Source organism: Hevea brasiliensis, chromosome 17 (assembly GCF_030052815.1).
Source record: "Hevea brasiliensis isolate MT/VB/25A 57/8 chromosome 17, ASM3005281v1, whole genome shotgun sequence".
Lineage (NCBI taxonomy): Eukaryota > Viridiplantae > Streptophyta > Magnoliopsida > Malpighiales > Euphorbiaceae > Hevea > Hevea brasiliensis.
Genome location: NC_079509.1, coordinates 50,882,144 through 50,909,593, shown reverse-complemented (window position 1 = coordinate 50,909,593; position 27,450 = coordinate 50,882,144). Strand labels below are relative to the sequence as shown.

The 27,450-nt window shown below is 33.2% G+C and overlaps 1 protein-coding gene across 1 annotated transcript; it reads right to left on the bottom strand.

Moving 5' to 3' along the window:
* Positions 1–6,135: 6,135 nt before the first annotated feature.
* On the bottom strand, positions 6,136–7,103 carry LOC131169232 (18.1 kDa class I heat shock protein-like). The gene has a single exon (XM_058139817.1). The coding sequence runs from the start codon at positions 6,938–6,940 to the stop codon at positions 6,467–6,469; it is 474 nt and encodes a 157-aa protein (XP_057995800.1). The 5' UTR covers positions 6,941–7,103; the 3' UTR covers positions 6,136–6,466.
* Between the last annotated feature and the right edge of the window lie 20,347 nt (positions 7,104–27,450).

Here is a 27,450-nt window from a genome sequence, read left to right as displayed (position 1 = left end):
ACCAAGGAACATGAGCCACGTAATTCATTACAAGAGCCATGTTATGGTTTCTTCCACTTAGTGTTCTGAATAACACAGGTCGTGTTATCTTATGGGGCATCCAAACTTGATTTTCCAAGTTTCGACACCCCTCCAATCACCTTCATACCTTCCTAGGCCATCGATACATACCTAATAAAGGCTGAAAACCAACGAATCAAACCAATTTAACATAAAATTTAAAAGAAAACTAAAAAAACTTGAAAATAAACATGAAAGTAATAAAATAATAACAAAATGCAATGAATATGCTTCCTAAATGCCTACATAATGTGACTACATCAAACAGTAGCGAAAGTAGAACATCTACGTTTAAAAGCAATCTATTACTTTTCTCTGCTAAAAGCACTTCTAAGGAAAAAGTAATCTGTTAATTTCAAAAGTAACATGTTAATTTTAGCCCTAATAACATTTTTCTAGGTTCACAAAAAGACAAAAAACTAATTATATTTTCACTTCCCAAGACATTTTGACTTTGTGAAATGTGTCTAATTGCTAGTTTTTTTATTTCTACCTATATAAGACCTTATTTGTACTAATTTATGAGTATGGAAGCTATCTCCCTAATTAGTAAAGTAATTTAGCATCGAAAGGAAAAGTTAGGAAGATGCTTCATCAGTTCTTCTTTTCTCTCTACGAAAGTTTGGTTTCTTCGAGTAACAAGTCCCATTGTAGCTACCTTTTGAAACCTCATCTGCCCCTTTTTTTCCTTATTTCTCTTTTACAGATTTGGGGCTAACTGTAGGTGTTTCTAGTGATCTATTTGGAGGAGCTTAGCAGATGAAGCTTTACTTGGTTGTCTAATTTTGTTCAGTGCTCCTCCTTTGTTTGAAGGGTTTCTATGGAAGTCTACTGAATTAATGTGAGCTCCATTAGTTTTGCATGGCATGGGATCAATTTCTAGTGGTGGTTTGCTCATGGGTGCAATCTAGAAGGTTAGGTCAAAAGGTGTGAACAAGACGCCAAAGAGACCCATTACGATTGACCTCTGGCTGTTTGATGTTTATGGGTGGTTTTTATGGCTTCTCCTTCACTGTGGCTTCTAGCTACCTTGGCATTGTGCCTCATCTATGTCACGACCCAACCTATGGGCCGGACCGGCACTAGAACCTGGGCCAGCCTAAAGCCCCCGAGGCCCGTAGTAAGCCTAACTGTTCATTTACCCAATTCTAAGGCCCATTGGGCTCAAATTCAAGAAAATAAACGGACAGAGTCCGGCCATAAAATGGACTTTCCAACGGGGAGTTTTCGACTCACCCGACCTGTAAACACAATAAACAATCCATTGGGGAGCTCAGCTCACCCTCCACATACTCATCAACATAATAATAAATGGGAGCTCAGCTCCCTCATCCAATCCATCAAAACAGACTTAAAATATTAAGTTTACAGGTCCAACATGAATATAATATTACAGACCAAATTCAAATAATTACTGCTAACACATGCGGAAATTCTAGGAGTAATTAAAATTACACAAATATTAATAAACAACCTGCGAAGTAGAAAAGCAGGTTAACTCAGAACAAAATATCCTCCTGTGGCCTGTAAAAATTTTTGAACAGGAGTGAGCGTTCGACTCAGAGAGTAAAATATCAATTTTAACCATAATCTCTATAACTATCTAAAACTAATGCACCCTGTAAAGTGAAATGCAACATCAACATCATTTTCACATCATAACATCAAAAAGGTAATTTGGAGCACTCACGCACCCTGTAGCATCAATCATAACATATGGGAGCTGATCCCCTATACAGCTCTCTTAAATCCAACCTGGTGCCAGCGAAGAACTCTAGCTTGACTTTCGCTTAATAAAACAAATAGAGGGACCCAGCGAAGAACTCAAGCCGTGACTACCCTCGAAGGATCGGGTCCCGTGAAGAACTCAAGCCGTGACTACCCGTCCTATCCATAGTCCACACCACATCACACGCACGCCAACGCACGCACACTGCTCCAAATTACCACAACAACATCATGGCACTTTAACATTTATCAATGCATCATAAATCGTGCCTAGAGTTTAACTACATAAATATATGCATATAAGTGATGCATGGGCATGCTGAACATATAATAATACCGAAATTACAATTAAAATTAATATTTTACTCACAGACTTGACGATGGTCACTAAAGGCCGGGCGGAGGAAGAAAGGCGTCGGCTCACTGACAATTATATTACAATTATTTAATACAATCGACTCAATACAAACAAAGAAAAGACCAATTCGTCCTAAGTCGTGCGAAAATCCGTGAGTCTCCTATACCTAAGACCTACCCAACATGCAAAGGGTTCAAAACACACTTCTATACTCACAATCCATATATCCACGTTCAATCATATCACACACCCTCTGCCCATCAAATCGATCATCCATCACAATACGCAAAATTTCAATTTAGTCCTTATTATTGATCATTTTTGCAAAAGCGCCCAAACAAGCTCTAAAAATTATAAAACTTTGCCCATGGTCCTTAGCAATATTACTAAGCTATTGCAAAAGAATCGTAATTTTCTAAGCTACCACGAATATTTTATGGATTTTTAATCCTATTTAAGCACTAGAAAATTACGAAAAAGCAAGGTTGGGTTTACCTTTGCCGATTCCGACTTGGGAACGCTCGGAACGTCGACAATGGGGGCTAGCCAAAACCTCGGTCCAATTCGAGACTTTTTCCGTGCAGTGCATCGGGCCGAAATTTACAGACCCGGTCAACTGTCGAATTTCCGCGACTCGAGGATACCTACACGAAGCCCATAACACGGGGGTTAGTACATAAATTTTTCAGAATTTTCTAAGCTCATTAAATGCTCGGACAAACACTGCGAAGTTCCGTGGGACCCACCGAAAAACGGTGTCGGAAAAATTTGAAATTCATGTCGTTGCGAAGCTCTCGACGAATGGAGCGTGCTGGTGGCCTCGGTTTTCTCGTGGGATTCACGGTTTTCGAGAAATCTAGCCCAAAAGTCGAAATGGGCTAAAATCTTCCCGAGCAAAAATTGAACAATCCGCTCGATGGATTTCGGCGTTCTTGGTGTCTATGGAAAGCTCTCGCCGAGTAGATGATTTTGGACACAAGACCCGGTCCAATTGGTGGCGGATCGGCGGTTGGCCGGGAAGCTGAAGCGCAGCGCTGCGCAGCGTTGGGGCGTTGCGCGTTTCCGGCCGTTTGGTGGCAAGTGGCCGGCGCTCTTTGGTGGTCAAGGCGTGGGGTGGAGAGGAGAGAGAAACGAGAGAGAAAAGGGAGAGAGCCATCGCGCGCGGGAGGGAGGAGAAAAAAAGAGAAGAAGACCGGTCCGATTCGACCGGTCCGGTTCGATTCGGTCGGTTCGATTCAAAATACAAAATTTTAAATTTTTACTCTGCCTCGGGACCGAAAATGAGGTCCAAAAATTCCGAAAAAATTCCAGAAAACTCAGAAAAATACGTAGACTCCAAATATATTTTTAGTTTTGCCACGTGGTCTTTAAATTAATTTTTAAAAATCATTAAAGTTTATATTTTCGGAAAATCGAACCCGATTTTTAAAATCAGAAAAAATCTCAAAAAAATTCCTAAAATTTAAATAAAATTTAAATACCAAAATGCTCATAAAAATTAAAAATTTGGGGTGTTACAATCTATTTCGTGCCCAGAACTAATAGTCCGGTTTGATTGCTTGGTTGTTTTTTGCTTGGGGCCTTCTATCAGGCGTTGATGTCGTGCATGGCCCCCGGCTTGCTCTTTAGTTTGCTATTCATCTCCCCCCGATGAAAGATAGCCATCTATGCACGGCGTTGCTTCTGTGTGTGCTACCGGGTTCTAGATTCGAACGATTTACCCACTTCAGCTATGGTTATTGAAGAGCTTAGATCTTAGAGGCTGGATAGATCTGGTTTAGCCAGGCTATTTGTATTTAAACTTGGTAGCTTTTTCTTGTAAAAAGGCTATAAGTCCCACTCTTTTAATGAATTCAAACTATCTCTTGATAAAAAAAACATGCATTAAAGTTGAAATTTCTCTTACAAAGCTTTCATCATCTCATTTATTGCTCTGAGCTAAATTGGCATTTTTTTCTCTCCGTTCTTCATAGATTTATTATTTCTCTCAATTAAAGAGTGGTTGTAGAGCATTAAAATGCGCTTGAGTGACAATGAATTATAAGAGAGCTAGGGTTTACTCTCAAGAAATTGTAAGAGGCTTAATCTTCATCTAAACAAAAATTTATTAGTGAAGTTAACTCTCAAAGAGGGCCTTGAATAACTAAACCTCTATAAATTTCTTATGCATTTCATTTTCCTCCCTTCATTCTTATTCTTTAAATTGCCAATTTTCTTCTTAACTTTCAAATTTTTAATTACAACCCAATTTACTCACCTCCTAGGTTGCTTCAAAGGACAACAAGGGGCATCAGATATTACAAGATTTAAGCATTTTGGGGCAAAAATCAAATGGCAACCCTCAATACACAAGAAGGCCAATCAATGGTAAGACTTCCTTTCTTCGATCGTAATGATTTTCTTTGTTGAAAGAATAGGATGTATTACTTCCTCAAATGGAAAAGAGTTGATTAATGGGATATAGTTGAACATGGCCCTTCACCTTAACCCAAACGGTAAATAGTGAACATATTGAGAAACCAAATGGTAAATGAAGTGATCAAGAAAAAAGAATGGTAGCTCTTAATGACAAAGCCATTCATGTACTATTTTGTACTCTTAGTACAAGTAGTATAAAAAAGTGTGTATGAAGTCTACCGCTAAGGAAATTTGAGATGCTTTGGGGATCACTGAGAAAATACAAGTCAAATGAAGGAGAACAGAATGAATTCCTTAATCTATCAATATGAGTTATTCAAAATGAAATCCAATAAGACTATTAGTCAAATGTATGATAGCTTTATAAAATTCATTAGAGGAATTAAGTTCTTTAGAAATGCTTTCACCAATGAAGAACTTGTAAAAAATATACCAAGAAGTCTTCCTAAGGAGTGGCTATCAAAGATGACTTCTCTCAAGAATGCCAAATATTTGAGTAAAGTACAACTTGACAAGTTTTTGAGTAATCTCATAGATTAAGAGATAAATTTAAAAAAGGAACAAATGGAGAAGCCTATAAAAACTTAAAAGAACATTACCCTAAAAGAGAGTTTATAGAATTCATTAAAGGAATCAAGTCCCTTTGAAATACCTTCACCAATGAAGAACTTATAAAAAACATACCAAGAAATCTTTCTAAAGAGTGATTATCAAAAGTGACTTCTCTCAAGAATACCAAAGATTTGGGCAAAGTGTAACTTGAAAAATTTTTTGAACAATCTCACAAATTAAGAGATAACTTTAAAAAGATATCAAATGGAGAAGCCTACAAAAACTAAAAAAGACATTACCCTAAAGGTGTGTTTAGTACAAGACTAATATGAGATAATTATTACTTTTTTAACTTCTAATAAGATTAACTAGATTAATAATTTATTTTTTAAAAATTAAAATTTATAAAAATAATATTTAAATTTTAATTTTTTAATCTTTTATCAAACATACCTTAAGAATCTTATTCGAAAATTAAGCGGTGAAAAAGAGTTTAATGAAAAAAAAAATTAACCTTTACGAGAGACCAAGAGAATTGAAGCAGCAGGATAAGGTGACCCGAAGGTTAAGAGGTAAGGTTTAATTAAGATTATATAAATATATGTTTAATTTGATTTAGTTAATTCTTTATTTTTAACAAAACTAACTAAGCTAGATAAAAAAAATCAATTAAAACCCAATCAATTAATAAAAAAATCAAACTAAAAAACTAAATTAAATCTATTCAACTTCTCAATTAAAATCGTTTTCTGACTTCTTCCCCACATGGATTGTTTCATAAATTTCTATTAAAAAAAATTAATAACGCCCTAAATTCTTATTTTAAAATTTCGATTTTTATATTTATTAAATAAAAATTATTTAATTAATAGAAATTTACAAACATAACAACAAGCATCTTGACTAACTTAGCACTTTTAATAATATTAATACACATAGGAACTAATAGCAATATATATGTGAAAAGTAAATAAAAGAAAATTAAAAAATAATATTTTTTTATATTATTGACATTCAAATGATAAATAAATTAAAATTTTATTAATTCCAAAATAAAATTATCAAAATCAAACAAATCAAATTAAAATTTTCAGTTTAGATAGAAATTTTTTTTTCTTTTTTTTTTTTTCTTCCAACAACAACAAACTATTTATATTAGCACAGCAAGTTTTACATCACACGGAAACAGATCTACAAGCAAAGAAAATACATTACAACACACCTCATCGTAATACTTCTCTCTCTCCTTCACACACACCACACACAGAGCATAAGCTCTAGAGCATATATATATATATATATATATATATATATATATATGAGAGAGAGAGAGAGAGAGAGAGAGAGAGTTTAGCCAGAACCAGAAATCTCAATGGATCTTACACTAGGCGATCTAGCACCTTCCTTAGGAATAGTCACAGTGAGAACTCCATTCACCATAGCTGCTTTAATTTGATCTCTTCTGGCGTTCTCAGGCAACTTGAACTTGCTCATGAACTTACCATTCTCTGTGCTTACTTGAAGCGTATTATCATCGTCAATGAAAACCAACACATCCTCTCTGTTAAGCCCACGAAATACAGCTCTAAACACATGGGCTCTTGGGGTTTCCTGCCAATCTACATGGGTTTCAAGGGATGGGAAAATTTCCCCAGCCAAGGATGGGAAATGGGTGGAAACTATGGAGGATTGGAATGGGAAAGGAAAATTTAGGAATGGATCCCAAAGATTTAGTGATGAGAAGAAACCTTCTGGATCCCACAAGTCCGAAGAGGAACGATTGGAGATAGCACCTGCTTGGTCACTGATAGGAACGATCGACATCGGAGAAGAGAGGAATTGCTAAAATTGAGAAAGAGATGAACCGAGCAGATGAGCAGCCAGGCAGTAAATAGAGAAAGGAGAGGAATAATTGGAGGAACAAGGAAGACCACTTTTTCTTGCACTTTCTGGAATGTGCGGTTGGTGCTGTGAACAATAGACGAACCCAATGGGCCTCATGTGATGGGACTTAGGCATACACTAAGGCGGTGATGAAATTCTAGATAAATGAGTACTTTTTACAAAAATCACTATTTTAATAGGATGACAATCTCATCCCGACTTCAATATTATGCAACGTGAGAATGAGAGATCTGCTCTTCACCCCAAATCCCAAATCTCCATAACGGGTCTTGCACAATGAAATATTTATTAAAAAATAATTTATTTATATATTTAAATTATAATTTTAAGAAAAAATATAAATATATTATTAAATTTATATTTAAAATTTATATTTTTTATTTTTAATTTATTTTTTAATAAATAAATTTATAATACAATAATAAATTAAGATAATAAATAAATAAATAAATAAAACACTATAAGAACCCTCTGCCTCCGCTCGCTCCCTGATAAGGAAGTCTCCGCTCTAACTAAAACTCTTATGGAGTGAAAATGGAGATAGCGATGCTCACCTGCCCTAACTCGCTCCTTTGCCATTTTAAAAAATAATTTTTTAAAAAAATTTGTTAAGAATTCTTTTTACTATAACATAACAAATTTAAAATAATTTGCAATACCAACTAATTAATATATTTTAAAAAAATATTTTTCTCAATACTAATTTTAACAACAATATATACTAAATAGCCCTAAATTGTTAATATAGAATTTTATTCAACATTTTTATTGCAATAATGTATGAATGTATTATTGAATTTTAATGGTTGGACGCTTTGTGGTTTGTACTCCATATTTTGTTTTATGCTTTGTGGTTTGTACTCCATATTTTGTTTTATCTTCTTACACATTTTAATTTAATTTTTCATTTTATTATACATTTAAATTTATAATTTTTTATAATATTTAAATATTTATTATAATTTTATTATTTTTTTCGATTAAATTAAATGAATTGAAAAATAAAACAAAAATATCTAAAATATTTAAAATGTTTAATATATATATATATATATATAAATTATTTTCCCGGTGTAAATGTATCTCCAATAGAAGACATTGCGTAAATGTTTAATAAAAATCAAAGTCTCTTTTGCTTTTTTTTTTTTTAGCATATTTCATTAAAAGAGAATGAAATACTTGATTTAAAGCCCATGACAAATGCTAGAACGCTAAAATCATCTAAGCTAACCAATGAAGCAAGCATCAAATCTAAGGCTCAGCCTCACAAGAAACCCTAAGCAAACTAAAAATAAAGCAGTTGAAAAATTTAAAAATAAAAACACTGGCTAAAACTTATGTTATCATTGTAACACTCTAGGCAAATCTCACATCGGCAGAACACGGGAGAGATGCTGTGTTTATAAGTTGGCGGTTCGTAACCCCTAGTGACGCGTTTTAAAACCGTGAGGGCTTCGGCCCAAAGTGGACAATATCACTAGTGGGCCGGGCCATTACATTTGTAGTATCAGAACTGCTCCGCGTGCAACCTTGAGAAATAGTGGGGCAAACCTCAGCGAGGACGCTGAGTCTCTCAAGCCGGACTTTCGCTTAATAAACCAAATGCGGGGTCCCAGCGAGTGTCTCTCAAGCCGTGTCTACCCCGACTTATCCATAAAGGACCGGGTCCCAGCGAGTGTCTCTCACGCCGTATCTATCCGTCCTGTCCATATCCAATACCATACCACACGCACGCCAACGCACGTACACTGCTTCAAATTACCACAAATAAAATCCATAGCGATTTATCAATTAAGAATGCAATATAAAATATGCCTAGTATTTAACTACATAGATACATATTTATAAGTGATGCATGGGCATGTTTGAATATATAATAATATCGAACTTATAATTAAAATTAATATTTTACTCACAATACACCGAGGACTATTGTGGTTGCTGAATGGAGGAAAATAGTTGACATCGATCACCTAAATAATTATGTTATAAATTTATTAGTACTAAGTCAAAATAAAACTCTAAAGAGACAATAGACAACCTAATTCATGTCGGAAATCCGGCAGAGTTTTCCCTATACCTAGGACCTACCAAACCTGCACAAAGATTTAAATAATACTTCTAAATTCTCAATTTCCACAATCACATCTCATCAACATCATATGGCCCCTCCTGAGCCCTCCAAATCAGACAATAGTCATAAACTTGAAAAATTATGTTTTAGTCCCTATAATTGACATTTCATAAAAATTCACTCCGACAAGCTCTAAAAATTCTAAAATTTTACCCCGTGGTCCTTAGCAATATTATAGAGCTAACGCAAAAAGAATTACAATTTTTTAATCACCCATAAATATTTTATGAATTTTATTCTAACCCAGTACAAGACAAAAATTGAGCAATGTAGAGTTCGGGTTTACCTATGTCAAATCTGACACCTGAAACGTGTCCAGAACATCTGAAAATGCTAGGATTGACTATAATATCGATCACATTTGAGACGAGCCATCAGGCAGCCAGACTTGGCTGAAAATGTAGTCCCAATGCCGGTGAGCTATCCTCGATCTGATTGTACCTAAATTAAGTCCAAATTTTGTTAATAATTATCATAAAATTATTTTTAAATTTTGGGATTCGAAAAAGTTCGAAAATCTCACCAAGCGATCTGGACCGTCCGATTATCGCCTTTTTCAAACGGTGTCCAATCGGAGTGGGACCGGTCCTATCTTGAAGATCTTATCGTCCTGAGTCCATCGGTGGCCTTGTATTTTTGATCCGACAGTTGAATCGCCGGAAAAGTGGCTGAAAAGCCACTGCCGTCACTTTCTCTCTCCTCTTTCTCTTTCTTCATTTCTTGCCGGAAACTCCACCATTCTGGGCATGGCTGGTCGGAAAATGGAGCTGGGTTCATGGAGAGTTGGTGGTAGCTTGGATCGCTGGCATTGGTGGCCAGATTGACCGAAAAACGACCTGACTTTCTCTCTCTCTCTCTCTCTCTTCTTTTTCCTTCCCTTTCTTCTCTCTTTCTCTTCCTCCCTGCCTCCTGCTGCCGTGGCTGTCGCTGCCTGATGTCGTCCTTAGGTGGGGGAGTCCCACCGGTGCCTCCCCGACGCTTGCGCTGGCCGGCTAGCCGGAAAGCGAGAGGGAGAAAGTGAGGGGGAGAGGGTGACGCGGGAGAGGAGAGAGGGAGCTGCTGCTGCGTTTTTAATTTTCTGATTTTTTTTTATTTTTTAATTACACAGCTAGTCCCTCAACTTTTTAGAGATTTATAATTAGGTCCAACATTATTTTATTATGTTAAAGTTTAATAAAACTCTAGTAATGATAAAATAAATATAATCTAGAAAATTTTAATTATTTTATTCTCATTTAATAAATTAACTTTAATTAAATTATTTATTATTAGTTTATTTATTATTATTATCTTCCTTTATTTTAAAATCAATTTAAATAAATCCTATAATATTAATAACATAATATTTCCTTTTTATTTTATTTATAATTTAAAAATTTTGAGTTGTTACATAAATTATCAAGTGTTAGATTAAATGTTTATATTTAAATTTATATAAAATCAATTAAATTATATAACACTAAAAAGAAATTAAAAATTTAGCAATTAAAATTACTTACTATTTTAAAAGATTTTAATTGATAACCGACTAAAAGCAAATAGTATATTAATTAGGTAATAGGAAATTTTAACTACCACCCACTTGTAATCGGTAAAATTATTGATTAAATTACCAACCAACTTATTAGTAAGTAAAATTACCAACCAACATTTTAGTAGATAATTGGTAATTTAATCATAATTAAATTGTAGGAATAAAGAATTTAGTTACTATTTACCGATTATTGTAGGTACTTTTTTATGTTAATTTTTATTTTAAATAATTTAATTTCATGAAAAATATTATTCCAATATATTTTTAATTATTAAAGAAAATAAATTAGTAACTAATTCTTTTATAAATTTATAATGTAATTTTCAAAAAAAATAATGTGTTTTAAAGAGCAATTTCAACATTCATTTAGTTCATAGTTTTATTAAAAATAAGGTTAATCGTAAAAAAATTATGAAATTTGTCAATTTTATAATTAAACTTTAAAGTTTGAATAATTATCAATTAAACCCTCACGTTTGATTGATATTTCAAATTGACTCAACAGTCAATAAACTATTTGTATATTTCAATAAAGAAGAAATTATAAGTCAAATTCTGTTATACTTTTTATCTTTATCAACACTTCAACTTTGCTCTGCAAATCATTAATTAGTATATCATTTTAATCACACTATTCACTAAGTTGTATCTATTTCTCAGTAATTTTATTGTTAATTTCCTTCAACTTTGTAACTTTATGTTTAAGAGCATTTTTTTTTCTGAAGCAAATATGTCAGTAGCTCCTTCTCTGAGTCATTGGAAGGTGGATCAAACCACTGCTCATTCTCTTTGACCAATTGTCCATTAATATTAACTCTCAACAAATTTATAAAGTGCAGCTCTCAATCAAAATAGTTAAAATAAAAGCCATTACAATTACATCCCAAGCACCACATAATAACGGTTTATTGATAGTTAGGTCAATTTAAGACATCAATCAAACGTGAAGATTTAATTAGTAAGTATGCAAACTTTAGGGTTTAATTGCAAAATTAGCAAATTTCATAACTTTTTTGGTAATTAACCCTTAAAAATATAATATGTAGAATTTAAAATCAGTTTGAATTGTCATTATATTTCACCTCATATAAAAAATAAATTGTCACGACTCAACCTATAGGCCAGACTGGCACTAGGACCTGAGCCGACATAAAGCCCCCAAGGCCCGTAGTAAGCCTTACTGTTCTCAAACCCATGACCAGGCCCACAATTTAGGCTTAATATGCATATAAAATAATTTAAATTAAACTGTTATAATTTTATTTCGGGTCAACTTAACCCAGCAATTATTAGAAACTAAAATTAGGGGAGCCCAGCTCAACCCTGTTATATCATTTACAAACTATTTAAAACTCATAAAATTTTTCATTTGTTAATACAAAAACTTAAATTCATGCAATTCCTGACAGGATTAATGCTACTACTAGTACATGCGGAGTTCTAAATTATAAATTTAGATAATAATAATACAGTTAAGTAATTTTTTCATAACCTGCAAGGAAAGGAACAGGTTATTCTGAAAAAGATCTCCTCCAGTAGCCTGGAAAAATATGGTGAACAAGAGTAAGCGTTCGACTTAGAGAGTAAAATACCAATTTTAAGTACTATAGCTATCTAAAACTAATACATCCTAAAGAGTGGAATGCAATACTATCAAAATTTTCATACACATCACATCATAACAGCAAAAAGGCAATTTGGAGCACTCACACACCCAACACTGTTCAAACAGTACATATATGGGAGTTGATCCCCTATATAGCTCTCTTAATCCAACCTCTGCCAGCGAGTGTCTCTCAAGCCGGACTTTCGCTTAATAAACCAAATGCGGGGTCCCAGCGAGTGTCTCTCAAGCCGGACTTTCGCTTAATAAACCAAATGCGGGGTCCCAGCGAGTGTGTCTCAAGCCGTGTCTACCTCGACTTATCCATAAAGGACCGGGTCCCAGCGAGTATTCCTCAAGCCGTATCTACTTAGCCTGTCCATATCCAATACCATACCACATGCACGCCAACGCACGTACACTACTCCAAATTACCACAAACAACATCCATGGCGATTCATCAATTAAGAATGCAATATAAAACGTGCCTAGTATTTAAATACATAGATACATATTTATAAGTGATACATGGGCATGCTTGAATATATATAATACTATCCAAATTATAATTAAAATTAATATTTTACTCACAGTATACCGAGGACTATTATGGCTGCTGGATGGAGGAAAATAGTTGACCTCGATCACCTAAATAATTATATTATAAATTTATTAGTGGTAAGTCAAAATAAAACTCTAAAGAGACAACAGACAACCTAATTCATGCCGAAAATCTGGCAGAGTTTTTCCTATACCTAAGACCTACTAAACCTGCACAAAGATTCAAATAACACTTCTAAATTCTCAATTTTTACAATCACATCTCATCAACATCATATGGCCCCTCCTGAGCCCTCCAAATCAGACAATAGTGATAAACTTGAAAAATTACGTTTTATTCCCTATAATTGACATTTCATAAAAATTCACTCCGACAAGCTCTAAAAATTCTAAAATTTTTCCCCGCGGTCCTTAGCAATATTATAGAGCTAACGTAAAAGAAATTATAATTTTCTAATCACCCATGAATATTTTATGAATTTTATTCTAACTCAGTATAAGGTAAAATTTGAGTAATATAGAGTTCGGGTTTACCAATGCCAAATCTGACACCTAAAACGTGTCCAGAACTTCTGAAAATGCTAGGATTGACTATAATATCGACCACATTCTGAGACGGGCCGTCGGGCAGCCGGATATGGCTGAAAATGCGGTCCCAACGCCGGTGAGCTATCCTCGATTTGATCGCACCTAAATTAAGTCCAAATTTTATTAATAATGATCATAAAATTATTTTTAAATTTTGGGAGTCGAAAAAGTTCGAAAATCTCACCAAGCGATCTAGATCGTCCGATTATCGCCTTTTTCAAACAGTGTCCAATCGGAGTGAGACTGGTCCTATCTCAAAGATCTTGTCGTCCTGAGTCCATCGGTGGCCTCGGATTTTCGATCCGACGGTCGGATCACCGGAAAAGTGGCCGGAAAGTCACTGCCGTCACTTTCTTTCTCCTCTTTCTCTCTCGTCATTTCTTGTCGGAAACTCCACCATTATGGGTATGGCTGGTCGAAAAATGGAGCTGGGTTCGTGGGGAGTTGGTGGCAGCTTGGATCGCCGGCGTTGGTGGCTGAAAAATGGCCCGACTCTCTCTCTCTCTCTCTCTTCTTTTTCCTTCCCTTTCTTCTCTCTCTTTCTCTTCCTCCCTGTCACCGCTTTGCCTCGACGTCGTCTGAGATGGGGAGTCCCACGATGCCTTCTTGCGTGTGTGTGTGGCCACCGCGAAAAGCGAGAGGGAGAAAGTGAGGGGGAGAGGGTGATGCGAGAGAGGGGAGAGGGGGGGCTGCTGCGTTTTTAATTTTCTGATTTTTTTATATCTTTTAATTACATAGCTAGTCTCTCAACTTTTTAGAGGTTTATAATTAGGTCTAACATTATTTTATTATGTTAAAGTTTAATAAAACTCTAGTAATGATAAAATAAATATAATCTAGAAAAATTTAATTATTTTATTCTCATTTAATAAATTAACTTTAATTAAATTATTTATTATTAGTTTATTTATTATTATTATCTTCCTTTATTTTAAAATCAATTCAAATAAATCCTATAATATTAATAACATAATATTTCCTTTTTATTTTATTTATAATTTAAAAATTTTGGGTTGTTACATAAATTATCAAGTGTTAGATTAAATGTTTATATTTAAATTTATATAAAATCAATTAAATTATATAACACTAAAAAGAAATTAAAAATTTAGCAATTAAAATTACTTACTATTTTAAAAGATTTTAATTGATAACCGACTAAAAGCAAATAGTATATTAATTAGGTAATAGGAAATTTTAACTACCACCCACTTGTAATCGGTAAAATTATTGATTAAATTACCAACCAACTTATTAGTAAGTAAAATTACCAACCAACATTTTAGTAGAAAATTGGTAATTTAATCATAATTAAATGGTAGGAATAAAGAATTTAGTTACTATCTACCGATTATTGTAGGTACTTTTTTATGTTAATTTTTATTTTAAATAATTTAATTTCATGAAAAATATTATTCCAATATATTTTTAATTATTAAAGAAAATAAATTAGTAACTAATTCTTTTATAAATTTATATTTTAAATAATATAATATTATAATTTAATTAATATTTTTTTATATAATAATATAAATATATAAATAAAAATATTTGATATAATAGCTATTAAAATATTTTTGGTATGAGATCAAGCAGCTGATAACATATAGTTATACTCATATTAAAATTAATATAATTTATTTTAATAATAATATTTTTAATACTTAAATTCGAAGTAAATTTGAAGATAATTCCAATTTTTAAAAATATATTTTTTTCTTATTAATATAGTGCAAGATGGATAAGTGATATTTGCTACAGAAGTTAAGTACGTGTAGGCTTTTCCTTGTAAGTAAGCACACATATGGCCACGTGTGAAATATTTTCACCTTCTTTTTTTGGGCGCAGAGAGAGCATATGGTACGTTGTAGAAGATGGAAGCAAGCAAAGAGAGAAAAGAGCAGAAGGAGAAGGAAGAGGAAGAAGAGGAGGCCAGAGAATGAAAGCAAAAGTTGGTCATCTGCTGATCCAAAAGTTGGTCAAAAATTAAAATTTATAAGCTAAATTTTTTAATTTTTTTTATTATAAATTAAAAATTATTAAATTTAATTTTTAATTTTAAAATTAAATTTTTAATTTTTCAGTTTAAGTCTAAAAATTAAGTTAGGTTAAATTAAATTTAAATTGAAATTTTAATAAAATTAGATAAAAAATTAAAGATAAATTAAATTAAAATTTTAAATTAGATAAAAAATTAAAGATAAATTAAATTAAAATTTTTCAATAAGTACCAAATGTAATTGAGTGTTAATCCATTGAATTTTAATTCACGAACAATTTGATTTATTTACTCATAGCAAAGAATAATACTCATAGGAGGAAATATTTGAATGTTTTATCTTTATAAAATATATATAACAATAAATCAATATATTGACACAAACATATATATATATATTTTAATACAAACTTATAAACAGAATTTTAGGAATAAATTATAAAGAAAAAAAAAAGTGATTTTATGTTTTGACACTTTATATTTTTAACGGTGAGATGCTTTTCTTTTAACGCATTAATTTGTAATAAACATGAAATGCGAACCCAAAACACACTTCATGGTATGTTCTTCAAGATGATTTTGGACTTTCAGCCAATTCTTCTCTTTATTTGCTTCAAATTAATTAAACCAATAAAAGAAAAAGTATTTACAAATCTACTTCAAAATTTAAATTATTTACAAAAATTGGGTTCTGAATTAGAAAAAAATTATTTTAAATTGCGTTTTCTTTAACAAGCTGCCCAACCTGAGAGAGAGAAAAAAAATATATGATCAAGAAAGAATGGCAATGAATTAGGTTTTTATGGATATCGATACCATCGAACTCTGATAGTATTGATTTAGATAACACATAATAATATTTGAGATAAATTAATTTATGTCGTATTTGATTTTTATATATTAAGTATTATTTATATAAATATTTAATTAAATATAGAATGTTAATTTTTTTAATAATATTTATAAATTTTATATTTTTATTTTAAATGAAATAAAATTTAAATATTTTATGAAATTAGGAAAATTTTAAAATATAAATTACTTAATAAAAATAATTTTTTATACAGATGATTAATTAAAATATATAAAATTATATGAATTTTTTATAATAATAATTAGGTTTGGATGAGTTTAGGTAATTAATAATAAATTTTAATTAAATTTGATATGAATTTAAATTTTAAAATATTAATTAAATTTAAATTTAAATAAGATAATTTTTACTGATACCCTTGTTATCATTCCTAAGAAATTACTATTTTTTAATACATTTTTTTTAATATAAATTAGCATTTGTACGAAGGGCTCCCAAAAGCACAACTTTTAATGGCGTTTTCAAGGACATCGGATTAAAGCAGACTTATATGAGTATGTAAAAATAAAGTATCATCGCAAAAGTTTTGATCTTCAATTTAGGAAATAAAAAATTTTCATATAATTTTTAATAGTTGATTTTTAAGTTATTTTTATTAATTTGATATTTATTAAATTAAAAATTATATTTTCTCTATTAATTTAATATTTATTATAAAATTTAATTAGTTAATTAAAATTAATATTTTTTAATTAATTTATCTCTAATTGTAAATAATATTTTATAATCGTATTTTTATAATAATATTTTATATTTTATAATTAATTTGACAATAAAGAGGAAATTTACTGTTTAAATATAAATTCAGGATCTTGTGGCTTATTACAAATCATTTTTTTCTTTATAATAAGACTTTCAAATAGATAAAAAAAATATAAAGAAAAAATACCATTCGTATTACTTTTTTGGATTCTGTATCTTAACAACTATCCTCACTCATTTAATCTCATTCTGAGCTTTCTAATATTAATTTTCAGTTCATTCTATTTATCTTGTCCAAGATGACACTTAATGTACTTTATATCTCACTTTGATCTTCCTAATCTTGTCATATTCTTAACTATTCGTTTTACTCTTTAATTCATCTCCTTTATCTTACTCAAAATAAAACCTTGATTACTTTATTCCTTAGTTCCATTCTTCTCCTTAACCTAACAGCTATGCTGGATAACTGCACTTTTCAATGTCTCTGCCAGGTCATCTTCATCTTTATACTACTCAAAATTCGTCTTTCGACCATTCTGATTAGCACTTTCATTGCCATTCGAATTTCTCTTCTGTTACATCTGAAACCAACTATCCAAATTTTTTATTTCTATGTTTCCTTTTATCTACTGATATTCTATGACTTATTTTTGCTAACTTTCAGTCATTGTCTTTTCCTCTGCTTAACTACAAACTACTCTCTAATATCTCAAGGAGGGAATCTACAAAATTTCCTTTTTCCCTTGCTATTCAAAAGCTCTGCATCCATCATTATCTGATCCCTTATGATCCTTACAACAAAAATGTACTCTCCCCAAGGAGGGTACATGAGCCAACTATTTCCTATCATGCTACCGTCCAATTTAGGACTGATTCCACATATCATTATATTAGTGGTACTCTTCTGTCTCTCCTGAAAAGGCATTACCATACTCTACAGCTACACTGCCAGAGAGGTACTACCTCTACCCCATTACCATAACTATATAAGGCTGTCTGCTCTCTTTTTATATTGTCAACCTTCCTAGAATGCCATTTCACAAGCTACGAATATTATTCATAACCTCCAATCTCCTTTAGGGAGTAGAGCCGTACTTACGCTCCACTGTCACCCGAAGGAGCTGCTATCTTCATTAAATTTTAGGGAATATGTCCACCATAACGCCAACACTGCCAATGATCTCATATTGAAGATTAGATGATCTCACCAAATAGGTGTCATCATTATACTACAACCATACTAAATACCTCTAGTCTTGTGCCACTTACGCTATAACTCTATGCTCAAAGTAGGATAATTGAGTTACTGACTCTAGTTATCACCTAACTATGACCTTTGATGTTCAATCTCTAGGCTCTTAAATCCTAACTAGGAGTTTTTCTAACTCCTCTGTAGAAATAGAACTCTATCTTGATATAAACTCAACTCAACTCAACTCAACTAAGCCTTTATCCCAATAATTTAGGGTCGGCTATATGGATTCTTTTTCTCCATTCTAAACGATTTTGGATTTTCTTCTATCTTGATATAAATGTACCAAAACAGAGACAGTCTGCAAACACCCTCATTATAGTGCACCATGAGAAAGCATGCTGTAACACCATCACTTTAGCTAGTCCGTGCATTCAACTATTTCCGTGACCAATGTTTGTCCAGACAGCTAGAATGACTGGAACTATATTTAAATTAGAGTTATGAGTCATAAATAGATTAAATAATAGTAAGAAAAATTTAGGAAAAATTTTAGAAATGAAATCCAACAAAGTTAAATGAGCCGGTGCTCTGGCGATGGATGACCCAACGGGAAGTGACTGTAAAAACAGTTGTCGACCCTATACCCGTAGGGGAACCCTGTGAAATAATTTCTGGGATGCCAGAGAAGAGTTACGATGCCCTAAGTAGCATTAGAATGCCAAGAAAATGTTATGAGAATTTTTAAGATCAGTACAAACAGTTTTGGCTTCTTAAGCCAAACAAAGGGCATTTTGGTCATTTTGCCTTCAGATACGATTTTTGACCAACTTGTCCATTCAAGTAAGTGAGAATTACGTCCAAAAATACTAATAAATATTGATGAAAAATTAATTAAAAAAATGAGTAAAGAAAGAAGAAAAGAAAATGGAAATTAAAAGGAATTATGACATAAGCATAATGTCATAATAAACAAATTTAAAATTTCCAACCAATCAAATTTCAACAAGCATATTTAAAACAAATAAAATGAGATAAATACCAATAAAATTCAGTTTTCTTCTACCTTAACCCAAACCAGCCGAAAATGTCTCTCTCTCCTCCATAAACATTTTCTTTCATCTCTCTCTTCCATTCCCATGAATTCTCACCATTAAAACCTAAATTGCCCTCATTAAAAATTGTCTTCCCCTCTTGGGGAAGTGTTTGGTTACTAAGAAAAATTAAGGAAGTGAAGGATTGTTAAGGGACAAAAAGCTCATCTAAAGGTTAGTGCTAAATTTCTTACTTCTCTCTTTATATTTTTTATTTGAACTTTGAGTTAAGTTAGAAAATGGAGAAAATTGCAAGAAAATATGCATGTTAAGAACATTCTAATTTTCAGCAGCCATGGGGAAAGTTTGAGAATTGTTGATTTGATTGAATTAAATTGCTTGGAAATGATGTTTGATAATTATATTGGAGTTAGATGTTGATTTGTGTATGTTAGATGAAGTGATGGATTGTTAGGGTTAGGGTTTTGAGATTAAATTGGGGATTTAATGCTTAGATGTTTAATTAGAATTTTGATACATAAATTGAGTATGAATGGATATGTATGCAAATGAGTTGCAAGAATTGAATGTGAGATGAATATAATGAGTATGAATGATATTTTCATTGTAAAATATTATTGAAAATTCCAAATAGGTGAATAGTAAATCACGTCAAATGATAATAAAATAGGAGAAACTCCGTTAGTTTCTCCACAGAATATGATTTATTTTAAAATATAACGAGTTTAAAATTATAAAAGAAATAAAGTAAGATAAGTTAGGGTGCTCCGGCACCGAGTGTGACATGCCTTACTCGGCTACACTATAGGTAGGTGAGGGGTGTCACACATGCAGCTTTATACAATAATCTCATGTCTGTACTGTAATCTGTAGCTTACAGTACAAACATTGAGAATATTACATAGTTACTACAATCAGTCCCAAAAGATTGATTTCCCAATCTTTTATCTCTCTCAGATTTACTGAAACTATAACTTTCTCTGATTGGACTATCCACTGACGACTCCTAGCAGTGATACCCTCACTCCCATTTAGAGTAGCTACACTACCAAAAGTCACCTTTATGTCATTGTTCCTTGCACTAGATAGGCACGCCACTTAAACCCATACTGATAAAAATACAGCATTCTTTAGAGTACATATTCCCATGGCAGATCTCAACACGTCTACTAACTCTATTTTACATCTCTATGTACCCCACAAAAATCAAGACACTAACTAAAGTACTCTTATATTACCCGAGGTACAACACAGAAGCTAGAAACAAGGACATACAAAAGAAGACAAAATAGGATCCTATACTTCACATGTGACCTCCTAACAAGACTCTTTTTATAACCTTAGACATGCACTTCCCATGAATTTGGAGCCTAAGCTCTGATACCATTATTGTCATGAACCGATCCCACGGACCGGACTGATACTAGGACTTTGATCAGCATAAGGTCCCCAAAGCTAGTAGTAAGCCTAACTGTTCATTAGTGCAACCTTGAAGCCCATATATAAGCCCATTTCAAGAAACCAACCGAACAAAGTCTGACCATAACCTAGACCATCCAACGGGGAGTTTTTAGCTCACATGACCTGTAATCACAAAATACATATATTCGGGGAGCTCAGCTTACCCTCACCATTCCCAACATAGCAATATAAATCAAATGGTAGCTCAGCTCCCTCCCCAAGGTGAACATTCATCTCCACATTCACACATACATAGATTAATAAGTTTATAATTTCAAAATAAATATTCTTTTATAGTCTCATACCAAATAAAATATTTCTAATACATGCAGAGATTTAGATTTTAAAATAAACAACACAGAATACGGAAATAGCAACTAATGGACCTGCGAGAAAAAAAGTAGGTTAATGATAAAGAAAAGTCCTCCTGTAACCTGGAAAAATAGGGTAAACAGGAGTGAGCATTCAACTCATAGAGTAAGATATTGATTTTACATATAATTTCTATAACTATCTAGTATTAATGCATCCCCAAGGATGAAATGCAGCATAGATCAGCAATTTCAAACAATTTCAATAATACTCACACAAAGAATAATTTGGAGCACTCACACACCCGTGTGTCACACCAGTATAAATACAATATGGGAGCTGATCCCCTATACAACTTTTTTAATCCAAGGCCTACCAGCGAGATCAATTCAAATCGGACTTTCTCTTATAATCTAAGTGCAGGGGTCAGTGAGATCAACTCAAAGCTGTACTCACCCTGACTTATCACAAAAGGACCGAGCCCCAAGCGAGACTAGCTTAAGCTGATTTGTTCGTCCTACCCATATCCATCACCAATGCACCACACGCACGCCGACACACGCACACAGCTCCAAATTACCTTAGGTGACAGCCACATCAAACCATCAAGTAAAGAAGCAATACAAAGCGTGCCTATAGTAGCTAATACATATATCTATAAGTGATGCATGAGCATGATGTGACATATAATAATAATAGTATTAAAATTATAAATAAAATTAATATCTACCCACAAATTAACCAAAGTTCACTGTAGCAGCTGGGCAGAGGAGGAAGGCTGACCCAGCTCACATAAACATTATATCAAAAATTTTATCAATATTTACTTAAAATAAAATTTTAATGAATCAAGGGACAATCTTAAGTTTTGTTGAAAATTTGATAGAGTTTTCCCTATACTTAGTACCTACCCAACCTATAAAAAGATCCAAATAACACTTCTAAAGCCACACATCATCTCAACAACAACACATGGGCCCTCCTGAGCCCTCCAAATTCGGCAAATCTCACACAATCCAACAATTCAATTATAAGGTTTAAAACAGATATTTTACAAAAGTCATTCTAACTAGCCCTAAAAATTCTAAAATTTTGCCCCGCAGTCCTTAGCAATATTATAGAGTTAACGCAAAAGGAATTATAATTTTCTAACTACCCACAAATATTTTATGAAATTTTATTCTAAACCCGGCACTATGAAATTAAAGAAACTCGGAGTTCGAGTTTACTTATGCCAATTCTGATGCTTGAAATGCGTCCGAGGCATCTGAAGATGGTAGGGTAGCCTATAACTTTGACTCGATTCCGAAGTGGTTTCGATAGCTTATCTGCTCGCCTAAAATTGTAGATCAGGGCAACTGTCAAATTTTCATAAAATGAAAGTATTTACATGAAACTCACAAAAACAAGGGTTAGAATAAAATTATTATAAAATTAAATAAGTTTTTTTGAAGCTCGAAAAAATACTGCGAAGTTCGTGGGACTCATCAAATTTTCAGCGTTAAAAAATTTTAAAATTTATATTACCGCAAAGCTCTTATCGTGTAAAGCACGCTGGCACTCTTAGAATTTTCGTAGAGTTCTCGGTTTCGAAGATATTTAGCCCAAAAGTCAAAATGGGCTAAAACTTTTCGGATAAAAATTGGACAATCCGCTGGATGAAAATTGGTGTTCTTAGTGTCTATGGAAAGCTCTCAGGGTGTAGATGAGGTTTGGGACTAGACCCGGTCCAATCGATTGCCGGATTGGCCGAAATCACGCTGGGAAGATGAAATGAAGTGCGCGTGAGGAGGGAAAATTGGCACGATTTTTCGGCTACCTGGGACGTCGACTAGTGGTGGGGAGGCATGGGGGAGGTGCGCTTGTGACTGGGGAAGGGAGGGGTGGTGCTTGGCTGATGAGGGAAGGAGGGAGGAGAGAGAAAATGGAGAGGGAAGGAGGAGTGTCGGGGCGCACAGGGGAGAGAGGAGAAAAAGGAAGAAAGCCGGTCCAATTCGATAGTCCAATCATGTCCGGTCTAATTCAGCTGGTTCAATTGAGAATACCTAAAATTAAATTTTTACTCTGCCTTCAGATAAAAAATGAGGCCTAAAAATTTCGAAAAATTTATCAAAATCTTAGAAAATTTTTTTGGAGTTCAAATATAATTTTGGTTTTGCCACGTGGTCTTTAAATTAATTTTTAAAAATCAATGAAATTTATTGTCTTAAGAATATCAAACCCGATTTTTAAAATTCAGAAAAATTTCAAATAAATTTTTATAATATTTAATATAATAAAATAATAATATTTACATATAAAATAATTATTTAAAAATTAGGGGTGTTACATTCGTTTCCTCTTATAGAAAATTTGTCCTCAAATTTTACTCAAGGGAATGAAATTACAAGACTACATATTGAATGGATACGTGTACTTGCTGTGCATATCCCGCTCTGACTCCCAAGTACACTCTTTCACCAATTGGCTCCTCCACAAAACCCTGACTATAGGGATCTGCTTTGACCTTAACTGCCTCATCTGATAGTTCACTATGGCTACTGGTTGTTCCTCAAAAGTCAAGTCTTCATTCAACTCTACAGTATCAAGTTGCAGCACATGGGAAGGATCAGGTATGTACTTCCTAAGCATAAAAATGTGAAATACAGGATGGTCATGAGAAAGGCTTGGTGGTAATTCTAACTAATAGGCTACTGCTCCAACTCTATCAGTGATCTCAAAAGGTCCTATGTATCTAGGTGCCAGCTTGCCTTTCTTCTCAAATCTCATAACTCCCTTCATAGGGGAGACCTTCAGGAATACATAGTCACCCATTCCTCTGTTTTAATAATCTCTGCTCTCCAAAGACATGACTTATGTTCCTTATCTTATAATATTCTATGAGATACTTCCTTGCATCACCTATCATATGCATCTCATTTGGAATCTTTACTTGTCCTATGACCTCAATGGTTAACACCTATGCATCTTCTCATCCCCCATGATACTTCAAATTTTCAATCTACTATGTGTCATTACTAAAATCCTTAGACCAACTCCAGTTAATCTTATGTAACTAGTCATGTAGAGTTCCATTCAAGTGCCAAGTGTACCCTACACCATCTATCAACATTGAAAAGTAAACTGGGTCTCTTTTCCTATATGACAAAAGTGTTCATATTCCCTGATAACCCAGTTAGCACGACCTTATCATTTCCCATGCCTTCTCTGGAATGGAAGTATCTTAACTTCTTCCTAAAGCTTCTTGTTATGTGACGTACTTTCTGACACATTGGTACTTAGATTGAGGCTCTACCACTCCTTTATTCTATTATCTCACCATAACTTGTTTTAAACATCCCTTAATGTGTCCTTAGAATACTTATTCCTCCTTATTCTCATCATTGTAACCAACTCTACCTAGCTTTCCTCCTATCCTTTGGACCTTATCCACTTTCCTTTCCTATTTCTGTTATTATTGATATCTTTTCAACCTACCGTACTTATTCTTTAACCTTTGTCCTGTCTCACCCTTATACTTTTTCCTTCAAGGATGTCCATCCCATCATCAACTTTAACCTTCTTTTTATTTCTTAGTCCTATCTTGATTACTAGTTCCATTGCTTCTAAAATTCTAACCTTATGATTCTTAGTCCTATCAACATATGCTTTACATTATGTAACACTTGTAATTGACCATGGAAAATTCTTTTTTGTATCACCTTTTCCAATTTGACCATCAAAACATTATCATTCTCTACTACTCTTTGTAGGAAATTGCTCATCATGATTAGATAGAAGCCCTTCAAACTATAAGTTTCACTGGAACTAACATGGTTGTGGGAAATGTGTGCTATGCTATAATTCGAGATAAGATACTTCACGTATTCATTCTCCTTAATATAACCACATATACTGCCCACAGCTCTCCAAACTTCAGCCTTAAATTCTCTCATCATAAACAATTTCATCCACTGTAACTCATTTGTAAATAGTACTTCCTCTAGCTTATAGTTTAGAAGTGTTGTAAGCCCTGGTAACTAACTCGATTGAACTCCTGTTACCTCTCTAATCGTCCTTTCATACTTAACATTAGGTAAACACTTACCGTTATTTTCTTTTAAAGAGAATGTATACAAACTAGTGCCTACCAACTTCTTAAATACTAGGTCACCTCAACACAATTTTCCTTGCTTATGCAGTCTTCTTGAACCAAAAGCACGAGCTAAACTTGAAGAGAAAGAGGAATTTCCTCCTACAGTCAGCATCACACTATTTTCTATAGAATAATGTTCAACCCATGTCTCTTAGTCTTCTTTTTGAAATTTCATCATTTCTTTCTATAAGATATCAGGTGCAACAATCCTTCTATTGTACCACTGATTTGCCTAACAAATCATCTTAAGATTTACTATCTCTACTTATACTCCATTTTTACCTTTTATGCTTACCCTCATTCTTTTGCATCTTTATACGTCACTGTATTCTAGAAGATACCTCTCACTAACATACTCTTCTAGAATTGATTCCAATCATATCTACTGCCATAACTCTTATCCTTATACTTCTCAGTGACTTGTGATTACTACTCATATATATCTTTTCTTGCTTTATCTCCTACTGTTGTTCTGTCACTTATTTTCATTCATGTTTCCTTATAAAGTGACCCTATTTGTCATACTAAAAATGCTTACCTATCCCTTGATCACGAACCCCATAAATGCTATCTCACCATCTCTTCTCAAGACCTAAGCCTATGTGCCATTTTCCACCATCCTTTTTGTTCGTCATGCCTATTTGAACCATTAGGTTTACCTTTATTTAACTTACCACTTATTAATTCACTCCTTTGCCTGATAGGACAGTTCAAGACACCATTGCACATCCTAGAACTTTTGCCTGGTCTGTTTGCATCCCTCAACTAACTTTCGTCACACTATTAGAAGTTTAAATGGATCTTATCCCATTACTTCCTACTCCATCCTGGGAATAGGAATAGACAGAGTTTGATCCATATTCTGCAACCCTGAACTCCATGTTTTGGCTCCTGACACTGTTCGAACTATGACATGCTCTAAGTCCTACACTTATGGATTCTATATCTTGACAACTATCTTCACTCATTTATTCTCATTCTGGGCTTTCTAATATTACTTTTCAGTTCATCCTATTTATCTTGCCCAAGATGACACTTGATGTACTTTATATCTCATTTTGATCTTCCTAATCTTGTCCTATTCTTGACTATTTGGTTTGCTCTTTAATTCATCTCCTTTATCTTACCCAAAATAGAACTTTGATTACTTCATTCCTTAGTTCCATTCTTCTCCTTGACCTAATAGCTATGCTAGATAACTATACTTTTTAGTATCTCTGCTAGGTCATCTTCACCTTTATACTACTTAGAATTGGTCTTTCGACCACTCTGATTAGCACTTCCATTGCCATTCGAATTTCTCTCCTGTTACATCTAAAACTGACTATCCAAATTTTTTATTTCTATATTTTCTTTTATCTATTGATATTCTATGACTTATTTTTATTGACTTTCAGTCATTATTCTTTCCTCTGTTTAACTACAAACTACTCTCTAATGCCTTAAGGAGGGAATCTACAAAATTTCTTTTTTCCCTTGCTACTCAAAAGCTCTGCATCCATCGTGATCTAATCCCTTATGATCCTTATAACAAAAATGTACTCTCCCCAAGGGAAGTACCTGAGCCACCTATTTCCTATCAAGCTACAGTCCCATTTAGGACTCATTCCACAGATCATTATATTAGTGGTACTCTTCTGTCTCTCTTGAAAAAGCATTACCATACTCTACAGTATAACTAACTACAAGAGAGATATTACCTCTACCCTATTACCACAACTACATAAGGCTGTTTGCTCTCTTTTTATATTGTCAACCTTTTTAGAATGTCATTTCGTAGGCTACAAATATTATTCATAACCTCCAGTCTCCTTTAGGGAGTAGGGTCGTACTTACACTCTACTGTCACCTGAAAGATGTGCTATCTTCATTAAACTTTAGGCAATATGTCTACCATAACTCCAAAACTGCCAATGATCTCATACCAAAGACCAAATGATCCCACCAAGTAAGTGTCATCATTACACTGCAACTGTACTAAATGCTTCTAATCTTGTGCCACTTATGTTATAACTCTGCACTCAAAGTAGGATAACTAAGTCACTTACTATAATTATCACCCAACTGTGACCTTTGATGTTCTATCTCTAGGGTTTTAAACCCTAACTAGGAGTTTTCCTAACTCCTCTACAGAAATAAAACTCTGTCTTGACATAACTGTACCAAAATAGAGACAGTCTGCAAACACCCTCATTATAGTGCACCACGGGGAAGCACGCAGCTTTATACAATAATCTCATATCAGTACTATAATCTACAGCTTGCAACACAAACAT

Coding starts and splice junctions, on each gene's coding strand:
- LOC131169232 (XM_058139817.1), bottom strand. CDS start 6,940: ATGTCGATCGTTCCTATCAGTGACCAAGCAGGTGCTATCTCCAATCGT.